This window comes from Geospiza fortis, unplaced genomic scaffold (genome assembly GCF_000277835.1).
Source record: "Geospiza fortis unplaced genomic scaffold, GeoFor_1.0 scaffold603, whole genome shotgun sequence".
NCBI lineage: Eukaryota > Metazoa > Chordata > Aves > Passeriformes > Thraupidae > Geospiza > Geospiza fortis.
The window spans coordinates 1,422,070-1,444,554 of NW_005054460.1; the positions used below are offsets into that span (position 1 = coordinate 1,422,070).

The 22,485-nt window shown below is 39.4% G+C and overlaps 1 protein-coding gene across 1 annotated transcript in view; it reads right to left on the reverse strand.

Annotated features, from left to right (window-relative positions):
* The window catches only part of DST (dystonin), a 167,307-nt gene extending 145,146 nt beyond the window's left edge, over positions 1-22,161 (reverse strand). The window contains 3 exon segments of the mRNA XM_031062760.1: positions 44-156; positions 14,637-14,803; positions 21,525-22,161. Of these exon segments, the coding sequence (XP_030918620.1) occupies positions 44-156; positions 14,637-14,803; positions 21,525-21,812 (568 nt within the window). The 5' untranslated portion in view covers positions 21,813-22,161.
* Positions 22,162-22,485: the final 324 nt, after the last annotated feature.

Sequence of the window (22,485 nt, forward strand, 5' to 3'; positions counted from 1 at the left end):
AGTGTTGGGGGTTTTGCAACAAAGCCATCTGTAGATCTCTTACCTTCAGGATCCAGAAGTCTGGCAACACCAAGTTTTTCTGCTACAAAAAAAGCATGTTCTAAATTTGCGAGGTTGCTTTGAACAGCAACGGTATTCATGTCTATCAGGTCCGGCCTGTCAAATAAAAACAGCAACACTTGATTACAACTCTTTACCAGATTTAAATTACTGCTGTACTGGTAAATCAAACCACGAGCATGGACTAACACAGCAACAGAGTTTTCATTATAAAAGGATTTCACTAAAATCAGGTGAACAAGCTGAGACCGCTCCTAACTGAGAAACACAAGCAGCAGAAAACTACAACATTCTGCTCTTCATGTACAAGCTGGTTTCCAGCCATCCCTTGTATACACCTCTATTTTCTTATGCATATTTATGCATGTTCATTGACATTGTATTTCAACATCTTGTCCTTTCCACTGCCTTTGAGATTAAATTCACTTTTCTCTTTTACAGGAGGGAGTTACTTTCTCCTGCTTTCACAAGTTTTCAGTCATTCTGCATCAAATTCTTCAGCATGTGTCAGAAGCCGCACAGTAACAAAGCTTAGTCACAAAAACATCATGTCAATATTTTCTGATGAACTTTAAAGAGGTCTTCTTCAAATGCATTTAAGCCCTGCTTTCAGATATGCATTGGTGCCAGTTCTAAGTAACTCTCAGCCCCATGCACTCCACACCTTCATCCTGCTAAACTCCATTTCCAGCCGCAATATGCTTGCTTTAATGGAATAATTGCCTTAAGCCAATTTTGCCTATAAATATTTTCAAGGCCCATAATTATTATCCTGTATCAATCCTGTACCAGCATCACTACTTTAATGTTTAAATTAATGTAAAACTTCAAAACTAATATTGTCCTTGATGTTTACTGTGTAGGAGGTGAGTTTTAGATTTTGTGATTCTCAGTGTGCTGCTCCTTGTCTCTTTCAGCACTTGGAATTCTCACAGCTGTCCACCAAAAGGAAATATGGAATTTTCAAACATGCTGAGCAAAGCTCAGCAGAAAAAAAAAGCAAAAGCTCATCTTACTGAAGTCAACTACAGCCACAAGGGTCTGAAACCTTTGCTTCTGAAATCCTACATTACTGAAAACCAGACTCACCATGAAAAAAATACCTAAAACAAAAAACACCAAACAAAAAAAAAAAAAGGCATACAACTTTCAGCAAAAGATTCAGTTCTTAAATTTTCTCATTTTTGCTTCTAGAGAAACTATTTTCTTAGTTTTACCACGTAGAAGTTTTAAATAATTGCAAGAGATAGAAATAAAACTGTTAAATACAATTGTTCAAAATTAATGCTAACATTTCATTTGGCAGCACTCTAAATTCCCTCGACAACAAAATGGTATTAACTCTGGGAAATTCAGTACAATCCTGTCTTTGAACTGACTACAATGGCACTGTAAAGAAAAATCTATTTCTTTTCAGCCATTTAGAATCACTGTGTTCCTTGTGCTCTTTTGAAGACAAGTCTACAAGACAGATAATAACACTGCACCCATTATGCCTTGAAAGAACATTTAATAATAACAAAATGTAAGCAGTGCAATATAATCCTCCTGAGGCAGCGGGGTTTTCCACTTCCAATATGCTCAGTGGGAGCATGATCAAGCTCACGCTGCTCTTCTCTGAATTTCAGTGCAACGAAAACAATGCAATGAAACCAGTATCAGCTGTTGCTCTCAGCAGCACAGAAAATCCATGAAAAATGAAAGACAATACTAGAAAAGAAAACTGAGCACCACTATCTCCTGTTTCAGCCACAATAATAGAGATGGTATGAGTAATAAAGATTGCTTTAACAGCAGTTCTGACAAGAGAATCGGGTTTTTGAAAGCGTAACACTGTTGCTTAGGTTATTTTTTTCCTCCTGCCTCCTTTACATTTGTTTCACATTTGATAAAAATGTCCCAGGAATAATCACTTGCACTGCCTGATTGCCAACTCTCAGAACATGAAAGAACATGTTGTAAAAGCCTTGACTATTCCCAGAAAACGAGCTGCAAGCTGCAGAGACACTAACACAATCATCTCCTTAGAATAAAGCTTTCATTCAGTTGAAGAAGTAACATGGTTCTCACTGAGATACAGGTAATGAAATCAATAAAAACAACTGCTCTTCCATAACAAATCATTTTACATCGGTGCTGCAACTTCACCACCCAGCTAAAGAAGAGCCTACTCTGTGAGATGCCTCCCCATCTTTTAAACACAATATCCCATCCCTGCAATTCCTACCAGCATTGGATTATTATATAGTTCCCTTTAAGAACAAGGGAAAAATGCAATGAATACTGCCATTTCCAGTTAATTATACATTTAGCACACAGTATACTGAACTAGATTAACTGGTCTATATTTATCTAAAGTCTTGGTCTATGAGAAAATACTACAGAAGGTGGCATTCATGCCTGTCTTGGTAGTGCATGTCTTTGGTTCTTTAAAGCAGACAGAAGGCTCCACAGCTGACAGAGAGCAAGTCCACTGATGGCTTATGAAAGGGAAAAGACAAGCATTACCACCCGAATGCAAAAGCACCTGGCACGAGGCACAGCGAGATCACGCTGCCTAGGGCTGGGGGCCGCCCCCTCAGCAGATCACCCTCTCCTCTTCACAAGTTATAGAGGGATGTATTGCAAAGCCACAGGGAAAGGAGTTTGCCTCACAGAGCTCAGTAAAGGACTTTTTTAACCTGAGAAAAGTGCATCCAAAAACACGGCTCATCATCCAAAAATCACTGATTGCCATATTGCTCCTTTTGTTTAATAGTGGGGATTTTTGCAATTTTAAATATAAATAAATGTCATTTTTACTTGCTGTAAGCTTGCAGAGATACCTGTCCACTGACTCAAAATAACTGTTGAAATTGCAGTTGTGATGAGTATCCTCTAATACATTAATTGTCATGGTTGAAGCAAACATTTTAATTTAAAAGCATTGTCCATCATGGCAAACATTTCCATTTTTTAAGGCTATAAAGCAAATATATGAGTTTTGTAGAAGTTATTTGTAATGTACTATAAATCTATTTTACATCAATTTGAATAGCATTGTTAAGTAGTTTTATGCATAATCAAGACCAAATTAAACTAAATGGCCTTTAAGTAACATACAATGACTCTACCTTCTGTCATAATATTGTGAGTCATCTTATGGCAGATTTTTCAGCAGGCTGGGGCCTTGCCACGAAAACACACATAAACATCCCAAACACCAGTCAAGTTGGAACATTCCATGCAAAGAAGATGCTCCTGCCGCAGCCACACCTAAGTCAAAGGGTTTGGCTTCCACATTAAGAGCCATTAATCATTTAATTTATTAAAAGTCTGCTGTTGCCATTTGAGATCTTGTGTAGGTGTTAGAAATTAGACACAATTTGTATCAGAAATGATGGGGGGGAAAGTGTAAATAATACACCATGAATCAGGAAGCTAACAAAACTATGATAAGTTCAAGAAAACAATACCTAGTACCACAAAGTGAGGGAGGAGAACAACATCTGAATAACAGCAGATACTTCTGGTCTGCAAAGAATCCTTGAAATCAGAGTTGTGCATTATAAATAACATTAGGCACATGTAGATTTTCCCATTGCCAGAACTTAATACCTAGCAAAACAGTTTAAGATCCAAATTAGCAGCTATAATATTTGCCCATTAAAATAAAATGTTATATTTGAAGGGGATTTGATATCTCAAAACAGAAAAAGATGTTTAACTGAACTTTATTTTCCCAGTCGATGAAGAAGTCACATCCTTCTCCTCACTTCTTCTGGGATGACACTTGCTCAAGTTACAACAATGTTAATCTTTACTAAAACATATATATCAGAGTAATATTCCACATGAAAATTCTGTTAATGCATTCAGAAGGCTGAGAAGCCTGAAGTTATTTACATGAACCATCTAAACTGTTTAACCTCCACAATTCTTTCTCAGTCAAAACTCTGCATGCTGCCTGAGTAATAACCTGGTATTAAAGGATATTTCATTCTTGGCTTATATTTAGTTGAAACACTAACTCAGAGACTTTCAAGCAGAACTCTCCAAAAAACATGACTGAAGATGCAGAGTGAAGTGTACCATGTCACTACAGCCCAATTAGCTTTTCCACTGCTGTAATTAGAAAATGCTTAGAGAAGTTAAACTTATTTTTTTCACTGTTCACTGAAAAATGAAAAGGATGGGTGCCAGAAAGACTCATGCCTTTATTAGGGATGGAAGGATTACTAGAACAAATGAAAGACCATGCCAGAATACACAGTCATAGACAAAAATTTTACAAACAAACAAAAAATCATCAATTCTAGAGATTTTAGTCAATAACAGAAACATTGCAAAGAAAGGAATAAAAAAAATCATGCAAAACTGAAATTTTAGCTCTATCTTTTCAAATATTTATCCCCTGTTACTTTCCCAGGAACTCTACAAATGAGATGATGAAGCAAAATATATTATTTAACCTATACAATTAGGCCTACCATTTGCCTATCACTTAACACAGTTATAAAAATACCAACGTGTTTACAGCAGTTTATGTGTAGAGTCACTGTTTTAGAACTTACTAAACAAGTTGTCCCCACTCAGGTACAAATCTAAGCCCTGTTCAGAACAGCTTGTCAAAGAACCTGCCTCAGAAAGACTGAGGCAATAACACAGTTGGAATGATGGCTGGACTTCAACTACCCCATACCATTCTTGGTGCCCCACACACTTTTCTTGATTCCCCACGTTTGCAGTGCTCACACACTGTGGTGACCAGGAGACCTAACCCCAGGGTCAGAGGTACCCTTTGCTAGTACATATGCCTACCACATTTTCCTGGGGTTTTTTTCAGGGATAGTCTGATTACTTAGAAAAGAGGAAGAGGAGAGTTTCTGCTCAAGAATGTCAAGGAGGTTTGACTTTGTGGCATTAGGGAGGTACAGGTCTCTTCCATCATCACAATCAAGGACCACCATGTGGACATACAGTACAAGGTTCTGTAGCAGGTTCCTTGGTGTCAAAAACCCCATGCCAAGGAAAGGACATAAAATGTCAACTCTGAATCAAAACTGTCTTCCATTACACCTCAGACTTCCCCCTCATTCAGAAGCTCTAGATTCACATATGATATGGTGATAAAAAAAATCACCCCAATGCATCAAACCACTGGGTGAAGCTGAGCTGTGATGTCACTGAAGTTAGGCAACAGTCCAGAATTCAGAGAAAATCAAAGATTTCAATTAGAAAACAGTCACTATAGGAAAGCTTTATCCTTACAACTGTGATAAACAAAAAAGTATGCTGCTGCATGCAGTTCTGCACGTTGTTTGTTCAAGTATGTGGCAAAATCTTTTCTAAATCTCCACAGGTCCCCAGCCTCAATTACATACTCTGTTAATATGATCATTGTGCCTTTTATCCTTTTTGGTTTGTCCTCTTCTGTTGCCTCTATAAAGATGAACAAAAACGCCTTTTTATTTCCTTGAGAGCTGAAAATTTCTCATGTGATCTGAACTCTTCAGCTCTACTTTGCTTATTTCTTAATAGTTTTTCATCTAAATTTTCAGATATGATGAATAAAACTGAAAAAAACTAATTGCAATGGATAGTATAACAAGGGCACACTATTTACAAATGCATGTCTGTTCTTCAGACATCCCAACATATTATATCAAAACTTCCCACAGAAAAAGAATTAATATTTTAACTGCACTTAAAATAAGGAGAGCAAAAGCTGTCAGGTGCCCTAACATTAATTAATCTCCTAACAACATACAGAGCTAACTAAGGTAATTCCTTCTATTGTGCATGCCCTTGAATTGACAAGCACTGAATTTAACAAACCTAATGAAGCTGCCTGTCCTACCTTTGTTAGCACTGCAAAACTTTACCTGAAACTTGCCATACCAATTAATTTAGGTAAATACACAATTGTGGCACTGCAATATCAAAGATCTTTTAGTTAAATGTGGAGTTCATCTTTAGCCATGCAAAACAAACCCTAATCACAACTTGGCAGTAAGTTTGCAATGCGGGTTTCAAACCCAGTACAAACATGAATGAAACTAGAAAGGATCTGTTAGTCCTTCCACTAGATTTAAAATCAGTTTTTACACTCTCTTAGTACTAAGAGCTTTTTCCATCATTATAAAACCAGTAATGGTACAGCAGCTTCAGCAATTTTTGGCTATGATAAAATTTAAATGGAAATGAGGGTTGTAGCTCATAACCTCAACCCACACCATGCAATCCACAAAAATAATCCTAAATAATGTACTTTTCCTTGAACTGTGAATACCAAAAAGACAATGAAGAAACCCAACTAAAATGTTTTTCTGTTCTGCATCCTGAGAATATGCCCTCCAGACCACAGTAGTGGGTGCTTGACAGAATGGCTTCCCAGTGGGATTAGTATAGTTACCAATGAGGAAGAATGGTGAGGTACTGTAAAGAGTTCAAATAATTTCCCAAAAGCTCCTTGTCCTGTCTTGGAGGCAACCATTTCTCCATGTGCCACAAATTTGCCAAAGGCATTCCCTGAAGACCAAGACATTTCCCTATGTGATTTATCACTGGCACATATGGCCCCACTGCTCAGACACCACATCCTTTTGGATTAAGACTTCTGACACCATTAGGCGTCCTGGTCTTTGCTGTTCCAAGAGTACAAAACACGTGAACCCCCAATTAAAAAAGCCTGGCCTTTCAACGCAAAGTGTTACTTTATGTTTTCTTCCCATTAAAATGGCCAGAGAAAAGCTTTGATTTCATTCCAGATTGGGGTTTTTTTCTGAGTTACAGCAAAAAGAAAACTGTTATTCAGCTGCTACTTAGCAGTAGGATTCAGCACAATATACACAGAGATCATTTCAAGTCCAGGTCTGAAATTAATCAACCCAACTGACTGGAAGTCACCCATCTAATACCCACTAAGGCTAACCACCACCACCACAACACAAGATACTAAAATTGCAGGCATGCTTCTGGTACTATTTTAATACAGCCTTTACCAAGAGCCATCACAGAATTCTTCTGCGTACATCCAATTAAGCTCCAGGTTAGGTAACTTGCTATTTGTAAATCCATTAGAAATATACTCAGGCAAGTAATATTAAAAGCATGTCAATATTTTTAAGCACCCTAAATGCAGTTTATGTTTTCCCAAATTGCCAATTCTCAACACCAAGTTCATTTATTCTACACAACAAAATCTGTTGAAAATAGTAGGAGCCACACCATGAGGTGCATGGAAAGAGGGGTACAAGACATCAAAGTCACATTTTCTTTCTGTTAAAGCTGGGTTACAAAAAAGTACAAGTCACAAAACAGCAAGCAAAAACCAGCAGACCCAACTAATCTCTTTATTTAAAACTTATCCCCTAGCATTTTAAGGCTTGACACTGTGTAATATTTAGTTTCTTTCTCATTCATTCCCCAAGGGTGCTCAACATGTTCCTGCAAATTGAGGCATTATTATCCCTCCCCTTAAGGAATGTATTCAAGTCAGTACCTGAGCAGTTGCAACATGTTTTAACATCAGAGGGATGCCACATGCACTGCTGGCCAGGAGCTTAGTTCAACCAACTATATATACACAGCAAATCATCCTGGGTAAGGTTGAAACATCTTGTTCCAAACCAGAGCAGTCATTTAGCAGGCATCAATCTAGCTTGCTCCATGCTATACCACACTCAGAAAACATCCACTGTGTAATTCTGAAAGCATACTGAGCTATGACAGCAACATTTCAAAAGCAAAGCACTGTGACCCTGGAAAATTTGTCTCACTTTATCTAGCATTTATGGACCTGTTACATTGCTGCTTCCTCTGGGAACACACTGCAGCTTCTATTCCTCTTCCTCCCACAGGAAGCACTCTGTGTACCTACACTTCTTGCATGCTGGATTCACTGTTAGCCTCTGTCCCTCTTTTGTCTGGGAATAGTAGCCATCTCCTCACTCACTCTCTACACTGAATGCAGCATAAAACCACAGGCTTTGTAGTTTTAAGGTCTCATTAAGGTCTTGCACAAAGCAGTAACAAAGGCTCCTCTGTATCAGATCCCTGCATTTCTTTAACAGAAATTCTTTAATACAGTAAAAACATTTTTATTGTGCTCAAAATATACCCCTTTTAACTCTATCACCACCTTCCCTGTTTCTAGCATTTCTAATCCTTGCTAGGTGGTGCCAAAGTTTATAGAAACTGTCTGCATGTGGCCTTGGCAAGGGCTGGAACAGCATTACGTGAAATAACCTCACTTGTTTTCTTGTCTTAAACCTTTCACATGTACACTACAGTCCTGCTTGCTTGTCACACTGCTGCCTGACCTGAGCACATTTTATCCCTTGTCTCTCCTAACCAGCCTTTCACATTTTCTGTGGTTGCTGACATTCACCTGGAGGTCCAGACGCAGCTGGACGTGTCTGAGTGTACAAAGGCAGACCAAGGGCCCATGGCCTTTAGTTCCTAGTCCTTCCCATAGCGTGGCTGTGGCCCATTGTGAGTGTTGGCACACTCTGCCAGGCAACACATGAGCCCAGTTCCAGGGCAGCACTGACCCAGGAGAGCTCCAAAGGAGTTGCACCCTGTCTGGGGGCAGAGGGACAGCTCAGCCAAGCAGACCAAGCCCTGCTGTACCACTTACCCTCAGGGCTGGAAAGCAGGAGCACTTCATTTACTAGAACAGACCTAACACTTGAGACTAGAACTTTAAAAATGTGTCTTTATCTGGGAACTGAGCTTGCAGGTCTTCCTGAACAGATGCTATTTTTCACCATACAGGCACCACTGAAGCTACTCATTAAATGCTACTATCTCGTTACAGAAGAACATAATGCTTTTGCTGAAATTCCTTTTGTAAATGCTAAAATCAAAATTAACTCTCTACTGTAAAAGCTGTGAGAATACAAAAAGAAACTGTATAAAGGAGGGCACACATTTTTACAAAAAACATTCATGTGTGATATTAATCTGATCCTATCCTCTATACTTCATCTTTTTTCCTCTAGAAAATAAGATTAGTTAGTCTGTGACCATGTCTGTTTTCTGAATATCAACAGTCATTATCCTTAATGGAGCACCTACAGGTACCAGCTAACTGTAAATGTTACAGCTATTATTTTTACTATTTCTTAAATTCCATTTTAGACACTTTTTAACTGAAAATTCCTGTAGTTCTTATGTAGTAAAGGTCCAGGGCAGTCTGAGATCAAAACAATAGGTTTGTTACTTTGGTATAACCTTTTATCTGAATTTGCTGTAAAATAAATGTATGTGCCAAGTGCAACGCAGATCTACAATACAGATTACTAGCTCCCCGTCTGGCATATGACTCCTACTGAAATAAGAGCAGCTTTCACTCTCTATAGAAAAAAACTGTTTCTATATATAGGGGATATAACTGGGATACACTTCTAAAAAATTAGTATTTCTTATTTCTGATCAAAAAGCATGTACAGAAAAAAAAAGGAAAAAAAAAGAAAAAAAAAAGAAAAAAACCCCAACAGCCCAGCAATAAACAAAACAAAAAAAATTTGAGAAATTGAGCATTTACCCAAAACCTAGACTAGTGACTAGAAATACTTAAGGTGATAATGATGCAGAATGAAGATTCCAGGGCGTAGGTGGTAGTATCTCCAGAAAAATCTGGGCATTACACTCTGATTAAAGTCTGCCTCCAACTTCAAAGTCTGGCTTCCAGGTTTTTGCTACATACTATATAATGGCACAGAAGAAACATCACGTAATTTTGAAACTGCTTGAAGTTAGATTTCTTCCAACAGAACATATTGAATAAAATAACATACATCTTCAATGAATAATTAAGCTATAAAAGGCAAATGATATAACAGATGAGACATAAAGCATATTCTTAAATCTCCTGTGTATCTGTGTATCTGTAGCTTTCTCTAAAGGCCTGACCACATATCTGAAGAAAAATGTGGAGGTTAAAAAACAGTCTGATAGCTTATATATTTAAATACAAATACAAATCTGCTAATGTCCAGTATTAAAACACGCTTTTTAATGTTATAATTTGATTTGGTCTGTGTAAGGACAAGTATTCCCACAGAACAGAGCAGGTTTAGATTTGATCTTTTCTGTGAGTGTGATGAGGCACTGTAACACATGGCCCAGAGCTGTGGATGCCCCATCCCTGGCAGTGTTCAAGGCCAGGCTGGATGGGGCTCTGAGCAGCCTGGTCTAATGAGAGGTGTCCCTGTCTATGGCAGGGAGGTGGGAACTCGTGATCTTTAAGGTCCCTTCCAACCCAAACCTTTCTATGATTCTGTGATTAAACCAAACTCCAGGGCCTGCAATGGAGCCCCCTCCAAGGCAGTTCTTGAGGTCAGTGTGAAGCCCTGTTGCCAGGGATTTAACCATGTACAGGATGGAAATGGAAACTTTCTATACTCTTCAAAATTTCAGCCAAGTAATCTCCAATCTTTCCCTGTAAATCTTTCCACTGCTGGACCACTGCAAACTGCTGAAAATATAAGGAAGTTTCTGACATAGAAAAAAATTACTTTTTTCTAAGTTTGGTGTTGGGAAAAAAATCAAGTGGCATATGGGATCCAAGCACCTCAAATAAAGAATTTTTTCCCTCTCATTTCCATTATTCATAAAATTACTTTCCTTGATTTAAAGAGCACTACAAAATTACTGGCAAGTCATTCATACTCCTAATAGAAGTGAGAGAGAAAGTAACTGAAGGCCTTTATGAGAAGCTCTGACAACCTAACCCTCATTGCTCAAGGGAACAGAAAATAAATATCCTGCATTTGCTCAGGAGAGAAGGTGAATGACTCCAGTGTATGAGCTCCAGCACCTTACACCGCCCACATCCCTGCCTGACACTGCAAATGGAGCCCTGCCAGCACAGCTGTGGGTGCACGGAGACAGGGACTGGGTCACCCACTGGGCCACCAACGTGCACCAAGATGCTGCAGTGGGTATGACAGTGATGACAGGGAAATCCCGGCCTTATGGAGTATCTCCCATGCTTCCTGGGGGAGCAGGGAGACATGGCATATCCATGCACTATTCCTGCAGTCCTGCACCACAAATCTCAGCTTGCTTGCACGAAAAGGTGCTAAGATCCTCTGTCAAGAGAGAAAAACAAAAGAAACCTTTCTAACCTGCCATTAAGAGAGGGCAGGCTGCCAGTTCTGCTGAAGGGAGAGGCTCCCTGCCTGCTGGCAGCTGAGTCACAGCCCAGCTCCTCACCCAGCCCTTCACAGCTTCAGCAATCTCCTGAAGTCTAGAAGCTGGTATGTACTTGCAATTAAAAAAAAATTCATGTATGCCTGGAGAGGAGGTAATTATGACCTGCCACTCCTATCCTGTCACCTGGAACTGGACAGTGACATCTCCCTGTCTCATGGGCCACTGACTGTAGGGATCGTGTTGGACTCATATGGCTTGTGCTCTCGCTGGTACATCTAGAGAAGGTCTCTCAGCCTTGGTGCCAGGGCTGTGGGCCAGGGCTGTCCTCTGGGAGCTGCTGGTGCCCTGGCCTCTGGCCCACAGCTGAGCTATGGCGCTGCAGTGGTGCAGCCACCCTGCAGGCAACACACACATGGCAGGTCCAGCCCCAGCACAGCCCCAGGGAGGTCCCAGTGCGAGGGCTGGGGCTGCCCTGGTGCCCCCCTGGCTGCCCTGCTCCTGACTGGGGCAGTGGAATGGCCAACGTGCCAGGCCCTGCCCTGATGGACCTCTTGAGGGAGCTCCTGCTGCTGTGCCCTGGCATGGCATGTGCCCTCCATCCAACACACAGCTTACTGTGGCTCAGCACACCGCAGTTCTAGTTACTAACCGGGGTATTTGAGCCTTCTGGGTTTTACTGTCATAGCACTAAATGTCAGGCCCTTAAAATAAGGTCTGGGCCCAATTAAAGCCCTTCCAGGACTGGAAGTCATGTCCCACCTGAAGAGCCCTGTCCCCCATTTGCAGAGTTGATTCTCCTCCCAGCCCAGGTGCCTCTGTACAGAGAAGTATCTCCAGTGGACACAGCACACCTGGTGCAGGGGGCTGCCATGCTGCAACACTACTGAGAGCTGTGCCCCCATGAGGGTACTCCACAGTGGCAGCACCACGGTCCCATCCCACCATCCAAGCAGGCACATCTGGTCATCCACCCTGGTGGAGCACACCAGCTGGCAGCACCCACAGGATGCTCAAACCAGCTCCTGACACCACCTGTAATCCACAAACTGGGAGCTACTAAAACAGACAAACAGAGCAAATGGAGAATCACTGCCAGAACTGAGCAGATCTTTTAGTGTTTAAAAGACCTACTTACTGCTCAGAAGACAAATGAAGCATTAAAAGAGGTCTCTGGAGTAAAACAATATAGTTAAAAATAACAGATGACTGTTTGGGAAGATCATTCCTCTCTTGTGAGCAATAGCTGGAAATTATTCTCTCTGTTTTAACGGTACAAAACAAAAAAGGAAAGAAACATAGAAACTCATTGAAATCAGCAGAAGAATCTCACTCTCATTCCATTGGAAACAGAATCCAACAACCTGTAACTTCTCACAGCAAAAACACATTAGATAAGGTTGGTAAACATTCCTGGGAAGGACAAAATCCTTAGGTGAAGTTATGTTTACAGACAGAAGTTAAGCTCAAAGGAAACTGGCACAGAAGCACATAAATGGGGACTCTGCTCCCCAGTCACTGAATCACTTGCTTTGTGCAACACACTGCAGTCAAAGGTGCCGGTTCTTCCCTGCTGAAACACTGTGAATGAAACTCACAGGGTAATGCCAGAAACACTGATCCAAAAAAGCAATTCAGTCATATCCCAAGGTATTAACATTTGCACAGCTGGAGGACAGGATTCAAGTTTTTCATTATTTATTAACTGGTCTGTACCAGTTAAGGCTACACTGCTCTATGCAAGAGCTACAAGGTTCTGAAGAAGCTCTGGGAAATATTTTCCATTACTCCATCTCATTAAGTTCCTTCCTTTTTTTTCTCTGTCCAATCCCTCTGTATCTTTCATATTGTTTATTTTTTCAAATACTTGCCTGTGCTATGTTCATTCCTTTGGTTGTTCTGTCCCAAGCAAAACAGCCTTGTCTTCTGCCAGCTATTTCCTTTTGTCTTGCCAATGTTACTAAAAGAGACTTTCTTGCTGGCATGCACCTCCTCCCTGACCAGCTACCCAGAACAGAAGCATGTCAGAAAACAACCTCATTGACTGAGATGCAGCTTTGTTTTACCACGAAATTATGCAGTGCCACAGCCAGCTTCTCAGGCACTTTGAGCACGGTGCATGATGCTTGCAGCCTTTATACACAGCCTGTGAGGAAAAGGCTGCAGCTATCTCCCATTTTACTTTAGTGTCCTAATCCCCATAAGGATCACATGTATGTTGTGTCTACCTAGACCTCCTTCTGTGGTGGGCCAAGTGGTCCCACAAGAGGAAATCCAAAACCAAACCAAAATAATCTACTCCAGGTTCTGTTCACTGGATGTGCAAAAAAAATACAAACAAACAAATTTGCCTTTACTGGGGACACTCCTTCCACTCCTTCAAATTATACCAATGAAATCATGCACCCTTAAACTTCCTTATTATATGCTCCAGGGCATAGAGTACAAACTACACATGCTATGATAAACCCAGAAAGCCTCATGCAGTTGGGACAAGGACAAGTTAGTACACACTGATTAACCCAGCAGGTAGAATACTCTCCCACGTGGTCCTCTAAGACATAAACCTTCTTAGTCAATTCAGGAACCAATAAAATACACAATAAAGAAGATACATCACCAACCAAGAGAGAACAGTGAGAAGATCAATGATGAAATCTCTGACAAGCTTGATGCCAAAGTCAGCTTTGTCAAGAGAGACCTATTCTCACTTAGAATCCAGAATCAGAAATCCTGTCCTATCAGTAGACACTTTCAGCTGCATTTCAAGTTAATATCCTGTACCTTTAGTCTCTGGTCACAGCCATCAGTGACTCTACAATGTCTGCTTAACTTTGTAAGAGTGTGGTCACAAAAGCACAAATCCCTTCTCAAACTGAGAACATTCAAGCCAGCTGGTCACATTTTCCATGGGAATACCCTTTTACATGAAAAGGCATCTCAGCATAGGTCTGGGCTCCACACATAAACACTGAAGAAGCTCTACACTCCAGGGCCATCCAAGGGTAAAGTCACACAAGGAAGAAGACAGGGATCTCAGACATATCATACAGTCATACAGTAGTTGATGGCTTTCACCAGCAGTACAGTTTTGGACTTTGGTGATCAGTTCTGCCTCTGCCCTGCCTACACTTAAACATCAGTATGACAAAGAAGGACTGTGGAGAAGACTGAATTCTGGAAACATGCTTCCTAGCAGCTTGAACATACCCCATGAAAGATGTACAGGATTCCTGGAAATACTTCTCTGAGGAAGGAGGGACATGCAAAGGTTAACAAGGCATCCTTTGGCTGCAAGGAGCAGGAAATCACCAAGGAAGAGTCAGTGTCATCACCACAGCTGCAGTTCTATTACAGCATAAACCATAGAGCCCTCTCTCTTTCTATATTAAAATGCAGTAATTAACATTTTCCAAGGGAGCAAACAGAGTACTTGCCTGTATTTATGAATGATGGCATTAAATAATCTTCCATCGCGCCAGCAGGTAGTGAAATTTTCACAACGAATTCCAGCATAGCCCTCTGTTGTTTGCTGTGACCACAGGAGCAGTCTCTCTTTAGCAGACATGTCCTCTGACTCCCCAGTAACATGGATATCAGATATCTAAAACACAGTTAATGTAAAAATTACAGTTACATCTAATCCATAAGAATGTTTAAAATACTGCAGAAAAATCACTCTGCATTGCTGGAGAATTTATTGTCTGGTATCTGCATACAGGAATACAATTATTATTCAGGTACTGTATTAATATTCTTTCATGTCATATCCTTATGCACTCTTAATATCTTCAATGTGAAATACAAAATTCACAGTTTTCTTCAGTTAGCCAGTTCTCAGTCTCTTAATTCTGGGTACAATATAATATTATTGCATAATGCAAAATACTTAACTGTTTATTTATGCTGATAATACAATCTATTTTTATGTATGACAACTAATATGTATAAATACTATGTAAGTATATATAAAATTCAATATGTTTTATATGTATATAGTCACACTTATACAATAACCACATTTATATTATTCATAGCTATGAAATTCCTCTCTTAAAACAGACTGATTTATAGTATATGTTCTGGAATTCAGTGACAAAACAGCGATTCTGAGTGAAAACTGATAACAGTTTTAAGACAAAAGTTTTTGAGAAGTGTTTTAGGAATGACTAAAAGACTGAAGGATTATAAATAGAAATTTTGTCTGATCAAGAAGGTTCAATTTTGTATTATCTAAGGATTATCAACTCCTTATCAGGGAAAGCAGGAAAGTATTGGGAATTTTACATTCAAATACTACTTCATTAGATCATCCCTTAATGAAGTTCAGTCAGTTTCCAAGGAAAACTACCACAGCATAAATACAAATTTTCCCTAATTTGCACATGTATTGTTTGTACCTCATGTTACAGAAATTGTACTCAATGTAAAGGTAAACTCTAAAAAGGAAGAAAAATAAGATGTGCCTTGACAAAAGAAGTGCTATGGCAGGTTTTCATTTTTCTAAGTGACTGCCTTTTACCACTTATCCTAACAAGAGACAATATAAGGTGTTATTATGAACTACACAGGAACCCAAGTACCACAAGGTACTGTATAACAACCTGCATATGTGGCTCAGCCATTACAAAAAGCAGGCAGAGCTGCTTGGGCAGAGGTAAGAGGGCTTGAGGCAATGCCACAGCTTGAGAATAGACAGCAGGCACCTCAGTGAGCCCCCCTGGAGGGAGCTGCTCCCCACGAGCACACACCCAGCGCTGCAGAGACACAGGGGTGCTCTGGCTCCAGAGCCAGCCTGAGGCCACAGCTCAGGGCAGGTCTGCCCACAAACAACTCTGGGTGCTTGAGTTTGCTGCAGAAGAGCTGTAAATTGCGCTGTGCAAATTCCAGCAATCCTGTTCTAGCATAAAGCAGGCGGCTACACCCATGAGGTCAGATGGGTTGGTCATAACAACTGCTCCCAGCCTCAGAATCTCTGCGCACAAAGATATCTTCTGTCTGGGCTCTGACAGGGGGAATTCCAACAGGCTAGGCTGGAAATTATGGGGTTTTCTCACATTAGAGCTACAAAATCAGAGTGTCAAGAATGATGTATAGCTTGCCTACTGATGTTGCTATGTCATGGCCTAAGACAAGGTGGTGGGAAGCACTGGGAAGCAGGAACCTAGAGGAAGCCCTTAAGAGATGTCAGGGCAATGGAGCTCAATGCAATTTCTGCTTTACCGCCTCTCATACTTACAGGGAATGATGAGCATTTACAGCTATACAGCAAATTATAAATAAATTTAATATAGGGGAAAAATTTACATTACTTTCTATTCAAGTAACCCCAAAATCACAAGTTGTGAATGCAGTACTTCAGATATCTATCACAGGCCATTATATCTGCTGGATCTATGTAAGGGAAAAATACAAACACCAATGCTAGAAAGCAAAACAATTTTAACTGTTCAAATAGCCCCTAAATAACCTGACAGCATTTTTTGCATCCTATTGTTTCCAGCTTCAGCACATTTTTAAGATCAAACAGAAGGGGAAAAAAACCCTTTTTTTTAGCTCAAAACACAGTAGAGAACTGTGATCATTTGTAACTTTCTAGGTATCAAAATCCTGCAAAGATTATTTACTAAATGAAATACAGATGGGATGAGGCGTGTCTGTAAAGACAACAGAAAATACAATGTGGCAGAAGACCAACTTCTAATCGCTTCGAAAGTTTTCTTGTAAAAATCTAGGGAACTCAGCTGTATACAAGATTTTCCTGTGGGTTAGCTTTATTGTTTGGGATTTCAAAGCAAGAAAGCAAACTAAATGTTCTTTCAGTAGCTTTAGTTTCTATTCATCACAGAGCAACCAGATCACAATGTAAATGAAGTCAACCATATACTGCTTATCTGGACAATGCTTCTGAAAGAGATGATGTCATCCCCAAGTGCCAGATGTCTAGCAAAAAAAAAAAAACAACAAACCCAAACCTATATTTTTTGTTTGTCATTTTCAGAAAGTCCTCTGTTAATTATTATTTATCATAATCCTTAATTATCAGGTTTTTTAATATACTCTAACATGAGCAAGCTAGCAATGCAATTTGCTAATGGCCCTTCCTTAGTGCTGAGTTCAAACCCTTAGCCTGCTTCACGGTTAATTGAGCAGGGATGGATCTGTGCACTTCAGACTGCAGAGAGTGCAAACACAGCATGTTTGAGTGCGCATTAGATTCCTCTGGAAACAAGTAATTTCAAACATCAAGGTAACTTCTGAAGACTGTCCTAGTATCTGGTGTTAGATATAAACAACATTTTAATCACAGACACAAACACAAGGAGGATTTTTACTCTGACAATGACTATTAGGGAAGCTCACCATTGCAATTTTGGATGGCTAAAACATTAATTCAGTTTATTACATGAAGGTCAACAGATTTTTGATCCAAAATCTTCCAAGCACCCTAGTTAGCCATCTGAAGAGTAAGGAAAAGGCTTTTCATTCATAGAGGTAGCCCATTTCACTACAGGTTAAGGAACATTAACATCAGCCTGAGACCTGAAACAGCCTGAGCACTTCTGTTCTCTAAATAAAGTATTTCACCGCACAAGGCTAACATTTCAGACTTTTTAATAAACATTGGAATAGTATTTTAAAATTAGAAATACTCTAAGTGAAATGCTGAGTCAAATGGTTATATTTAAGTACACCTACAAATATGGGCTCTAGTTTGCAAGGTGCCCTATTAAGTTAAAACTTCTTAACAAGTAAAATACCACCACAACAAAATAAGGTGTAAGAGGAAGGGAGAGATCCCATCTTTCCTTTGATAATCCCATAAGGACAGTAGAGATATTTGTCCACCAACTACGCATTATCATCAATATTTCTAACATCATTTCCCATAGGAGAAAAACAGAAGAACTATTAAACTAAGAATGATAGAACAGAAAATATATTATGGGAAATCAGATCTTCTACTCATAAAATTTAGTCCTTCCAAGCAAAGTTTGTGTGAACCTTTTGTATCCCACAAGCCTATCATTTGGTCACTATAAACTGCTTAAGTAGAGCACATTTGTTCCTTAAGCGTGGAAAGAATGAATTACAGCATTTGCATGAGTTTGAGCAGTTGTTTGCCAGGGATACAGTTCTCCAAATTATCTCAAAGCCTGTGAATTAAAAATTATGCAAGAAAAAGCAACAGAGGTAATTCTCTATACAGCCCTTCTATTTCAGGATCAAAGTCTTAACTGGCACTAAATACTCTCTCTTGCTTATAACTGGGAGAACGTGTTCACTTCTGCTACTGCACATGCTTTTGCTCAGCCTGTAAATTCCCCCTGCATCACACAGTATACAAAATCCAAACACCAAAAAGCCTCAAGCTCTTTCTTCGCACTGATTTAAGTGATGCGGTTTGGAGCCCAAAGAGCAGAGTAGACTGAAGATTTTTCCAAGAGATCAACAATGATGCTGGATTTCTGTGATTCATTTTCATACTGCAAACAGAAAAAGAGCAAGACTCATACAGATAGTAAGAAGTCTACCCTCTGATTCCATCGTATTTTAAATGTTTTGAAGCAAGACTAAACTTGATAATGCACTAAACTGCACAAAAGTATATAATGAGCTAGAGATGCATGATTCTGGTGGTGTATCATCTCTCTCCTGGGCCACACTATGAGCTGAGAAATGCTTATTAGGCTTCAGCAGAAAGTAAGAAATTTTTCTCTCAAAGCTATTAATGGGTAACCAAGAGCAACACTTCAGTAGATCCCTCTAAGCTGAGCTCTGTAATCAGGAAAACAGAGGTAATGAAGTAGCTCATATTTGAACACAAAATCATAATTTTTACATGCGCAAGAATCCATGCCACAGCAAGAAACACCAAGGATGTATTTCAGTAGAGGGGGCCATATTTTTCAGAGGGTAAAATGTCGTATCCTGTTACAGTGCAAATTATCCAGCTGTACCAATGAGTTTCCTCTGGTGTCTGCTTCTCAGTTTGGAAAGGCAACATGCTTTCAATTATAAGCCACGTCTGAGGCACTATCTAAGCTGAGAGTACATTACAGCACAGGTAGGTTGGCAAGGTAATGGAAGGCTGCTGATCTCTGCAACTACAGTAAAAAAAATGCTAAAGCTGAGATTGCTAACTGCAAACTTTTTGTGCCAGCTCAGGCCACTAACAAGACCTTTGCAAACTCTTATAAATACCAGCTTTACTTAATATAAAAAAGACAGAAATATAAGACATTAAAATGCTTTTTTAGTTCTCAAAAACAATCAGAAGGAAAGTGGTTATGAGTTTGTACACTAATTAAAGTCTGAAATCCAGTTTTTCCTGGTTTTGTTTAGAGGTCAAACCTTGGTGTTCTTAAAATTACTTATACTGAGAATCTTGGGCTGAGAAAGAGAACTGAACTGATTTTAGCAACTGAGGCATTTAGCCTGATGTGTCAGTAATTTCATATTCATGCAATGTTTTCTCAATATCAGTTGATGTAGGTGCTCAACAGAAATCTTTTTTCTCCCTTGCTCTGTGGTAACAAGAGGTACAGACCTGGTTGGAGTAATTAGTGCAGCAGTATTAGAAATGGCATTACTTTCATTATTCAGGAAAAAGCAGCCATGCTTAGCTGAACAAACCTCATACCCTCTTACTCAGCAGTGATGTTTTGTACAAATCAAAGAACATTCCTAAGCTGTTCCTGAATTCCAGCTAAGATTAGGAGGGCAAAGATCTCTGTGTGTATTAGGAGGTTATTTGTACTATTGTGAACTGCATGTCGTAATTGGGTGTGTTATCTATGTTTAAAAAACTAAGCTCAGACAAAGTATTGTTTGATTCCTGTTAGAAAAGTAAATTATATAAGCAAAAGACATTTAGTTAGCTCTTTGCTGGAAAGAATGCCTTTGGCATATGCCCATTCCCTCTGCTCACTCAACTGAAAACTCAGATGTCCCTGTTGAGCAAGGGGGATCTGTTTTGAACCAGATCCTAGTACCAGCATTTGACTCACATGTACAGATTTCAGTTATCCCAAAGATAGGTGGGGCAAAACTGGAAATATGGATTGAATTGGTAAGCATGGTTACCAAAACTTTGCTTTCCTTCAGATATTCTGCAACTAAGATTGTATTTTGGTTTCTTTTATTGTAAAAACAAAATAATCCTACCCTCAGAGGAAGATGGAATTTTAATAATTAATATTAATAGCTCATCTAGACAGTTTGGGAGGAAAGATCCTTAAAAAAAAGTGTAGAGTGCTATTAACAGGATTAATGTTCACTTGTTCTATTTCAAGCTGCCTACATAGCTCTATCATTCTTCACTTCCTACTGGTCATAACTGAAGAGAATTAGAAATATTCCCTTCCTTGATACAAAACCTGAAGGAGTTACAAGACCATGAAGAGGTGGTAATAAAATTTGCTGCTACTGATTTACAGATACTTTTGAAATTTACAGATATTTTGAAATTTACAGATACTGAATGAGATCTCTAAAATGCATTCCACCTTCTAGCAACATTTTAACATGAAAATCTCTTTCCTAAATTGGGAAACAGATCCAACTACAGAGAGAAAAACAGGACAAGAATATATCAATAGTCCTAAAGAACAGAGTTATTACAGAGCCTTTGAAAAAGATCAAGTGATATGTTCTGTCCTACAAATATCAATAGCATATCCATAGCATAGCAAATATCATAGCATGGTAAAAGGTTCATACACAGCATAGTGAAGATATTTTTGTAATACAAAAATTACTGTTCAAACACTTATCCTAAGCTAACTTTCAAAGATAATGCACTGTATCAAAATATTTACCTTGCTCCTGTTTGGTGCAATGATAAATAATGCCTTTTCTTTTGGTAAATGGGAAAGTACAGCATCAGGATAAAACCTCTTTTGTTCAAGTAACAGATCACTTATACTTTGAGAAAGAAAATGATACAACTTTTCAGATTTACTGCTTTCTGGAACATTTTCAATGACTCTGCAAGGAGTTACATTTAACTCAGCTTCTTCATGTTGTCTGCCTAAAATGTGGAGAGCAGAATCCAAAGTAGTTCCTTTTCTATAACAAAGACCACTGGACTTCTTCAGGAATGCTAATTCTCTCCTGTTATCATCCTGTGAACATTTCCTTTTCCACGCACAGTGTTTCTCTGAATTGCTCTTGTCTTGTTCCCTTAATTGTGTGTCTATTTCATCAGACTTGGCGAGCCCCTGATTATTACCATGAAAGCTCTCCCCACAAAGAAAATCACTCTTTGCTTCGTCCAAGAAAACTTTTGCTTTAGGAATATTAACTGAAAGGTCTGTACTCACAGGCAGAGCATTACCAGCCACTGTCACTCTCCCGGGGAGGAAGTCAGCCAGTCCCACACCCTTGGGATGAATCTCGATGTTTTCTGCAATCTCCACTTCACATTGTCTTTTTTCTTCATTTTCTTTAACATGCACTGAATCTGATCCCACCTCGGTTGATTTCTTTCTCCTTTTTCTTCTGAAATATTTTCTTCCAGGGGAATGTTTATCTGGACTTAAGGGAGCTTTGGCAGGATCTAAACACTGTTCTTCCTTCTCAGCCCTCACACATCCACAGACATTCCCCATTTGGCTGTCTGTAACTCACAGCCACACAGTTTCATTCATTCCCATATATTTAAATAAACTTAAATCTGCCTCAGAAAGCTAAGAACTGCTGTTTCCACTGTAATTTCTTCCAGACTTCACTTGCACCCGCCTCGGTACGTAGCCATTTTGCTTGTGAGAAATGCACACGCAATAAACGCTGTGGCTCGCTGCCCAGGCAGGGCCTGTGTCTGATTAGACACTGTGGCTTATTTCTGGCCACCAATCCTCTTAAATAAACATCACTGTTCCAGCGTTGGGCTGTAATGCTGATTGCCTTTCACAGAGATGACATAGCAGTTATGAGCAATAGAAATTTCTCACATGCATTTTAACTTCCCATTTCACTTAGTAACTTGAGCAAGATAAAGGAGAAAAATATGTAGCAACCTTTGAAACTATTAGCTACACTCCAAATTCAAAAGTAAGCAGCAAGTAAATAGCAGGGGTTTAGTCAGCAGATTTGTATTGCACTCATACGCTTTTATTACCTACCCAGTGATCCACAAAAGGGAAGATTAAACTAAAGGATCAGAAATTGCTCTGACAGCTTGCTGGGGGTCAAGTTTTTATTTGTATGTGGAGTTTTCAGAGCAGCTAATGTGACTTTTCACTGATTTGTCAGCTATAAATAACCTGCTGCTTCACTGCCATC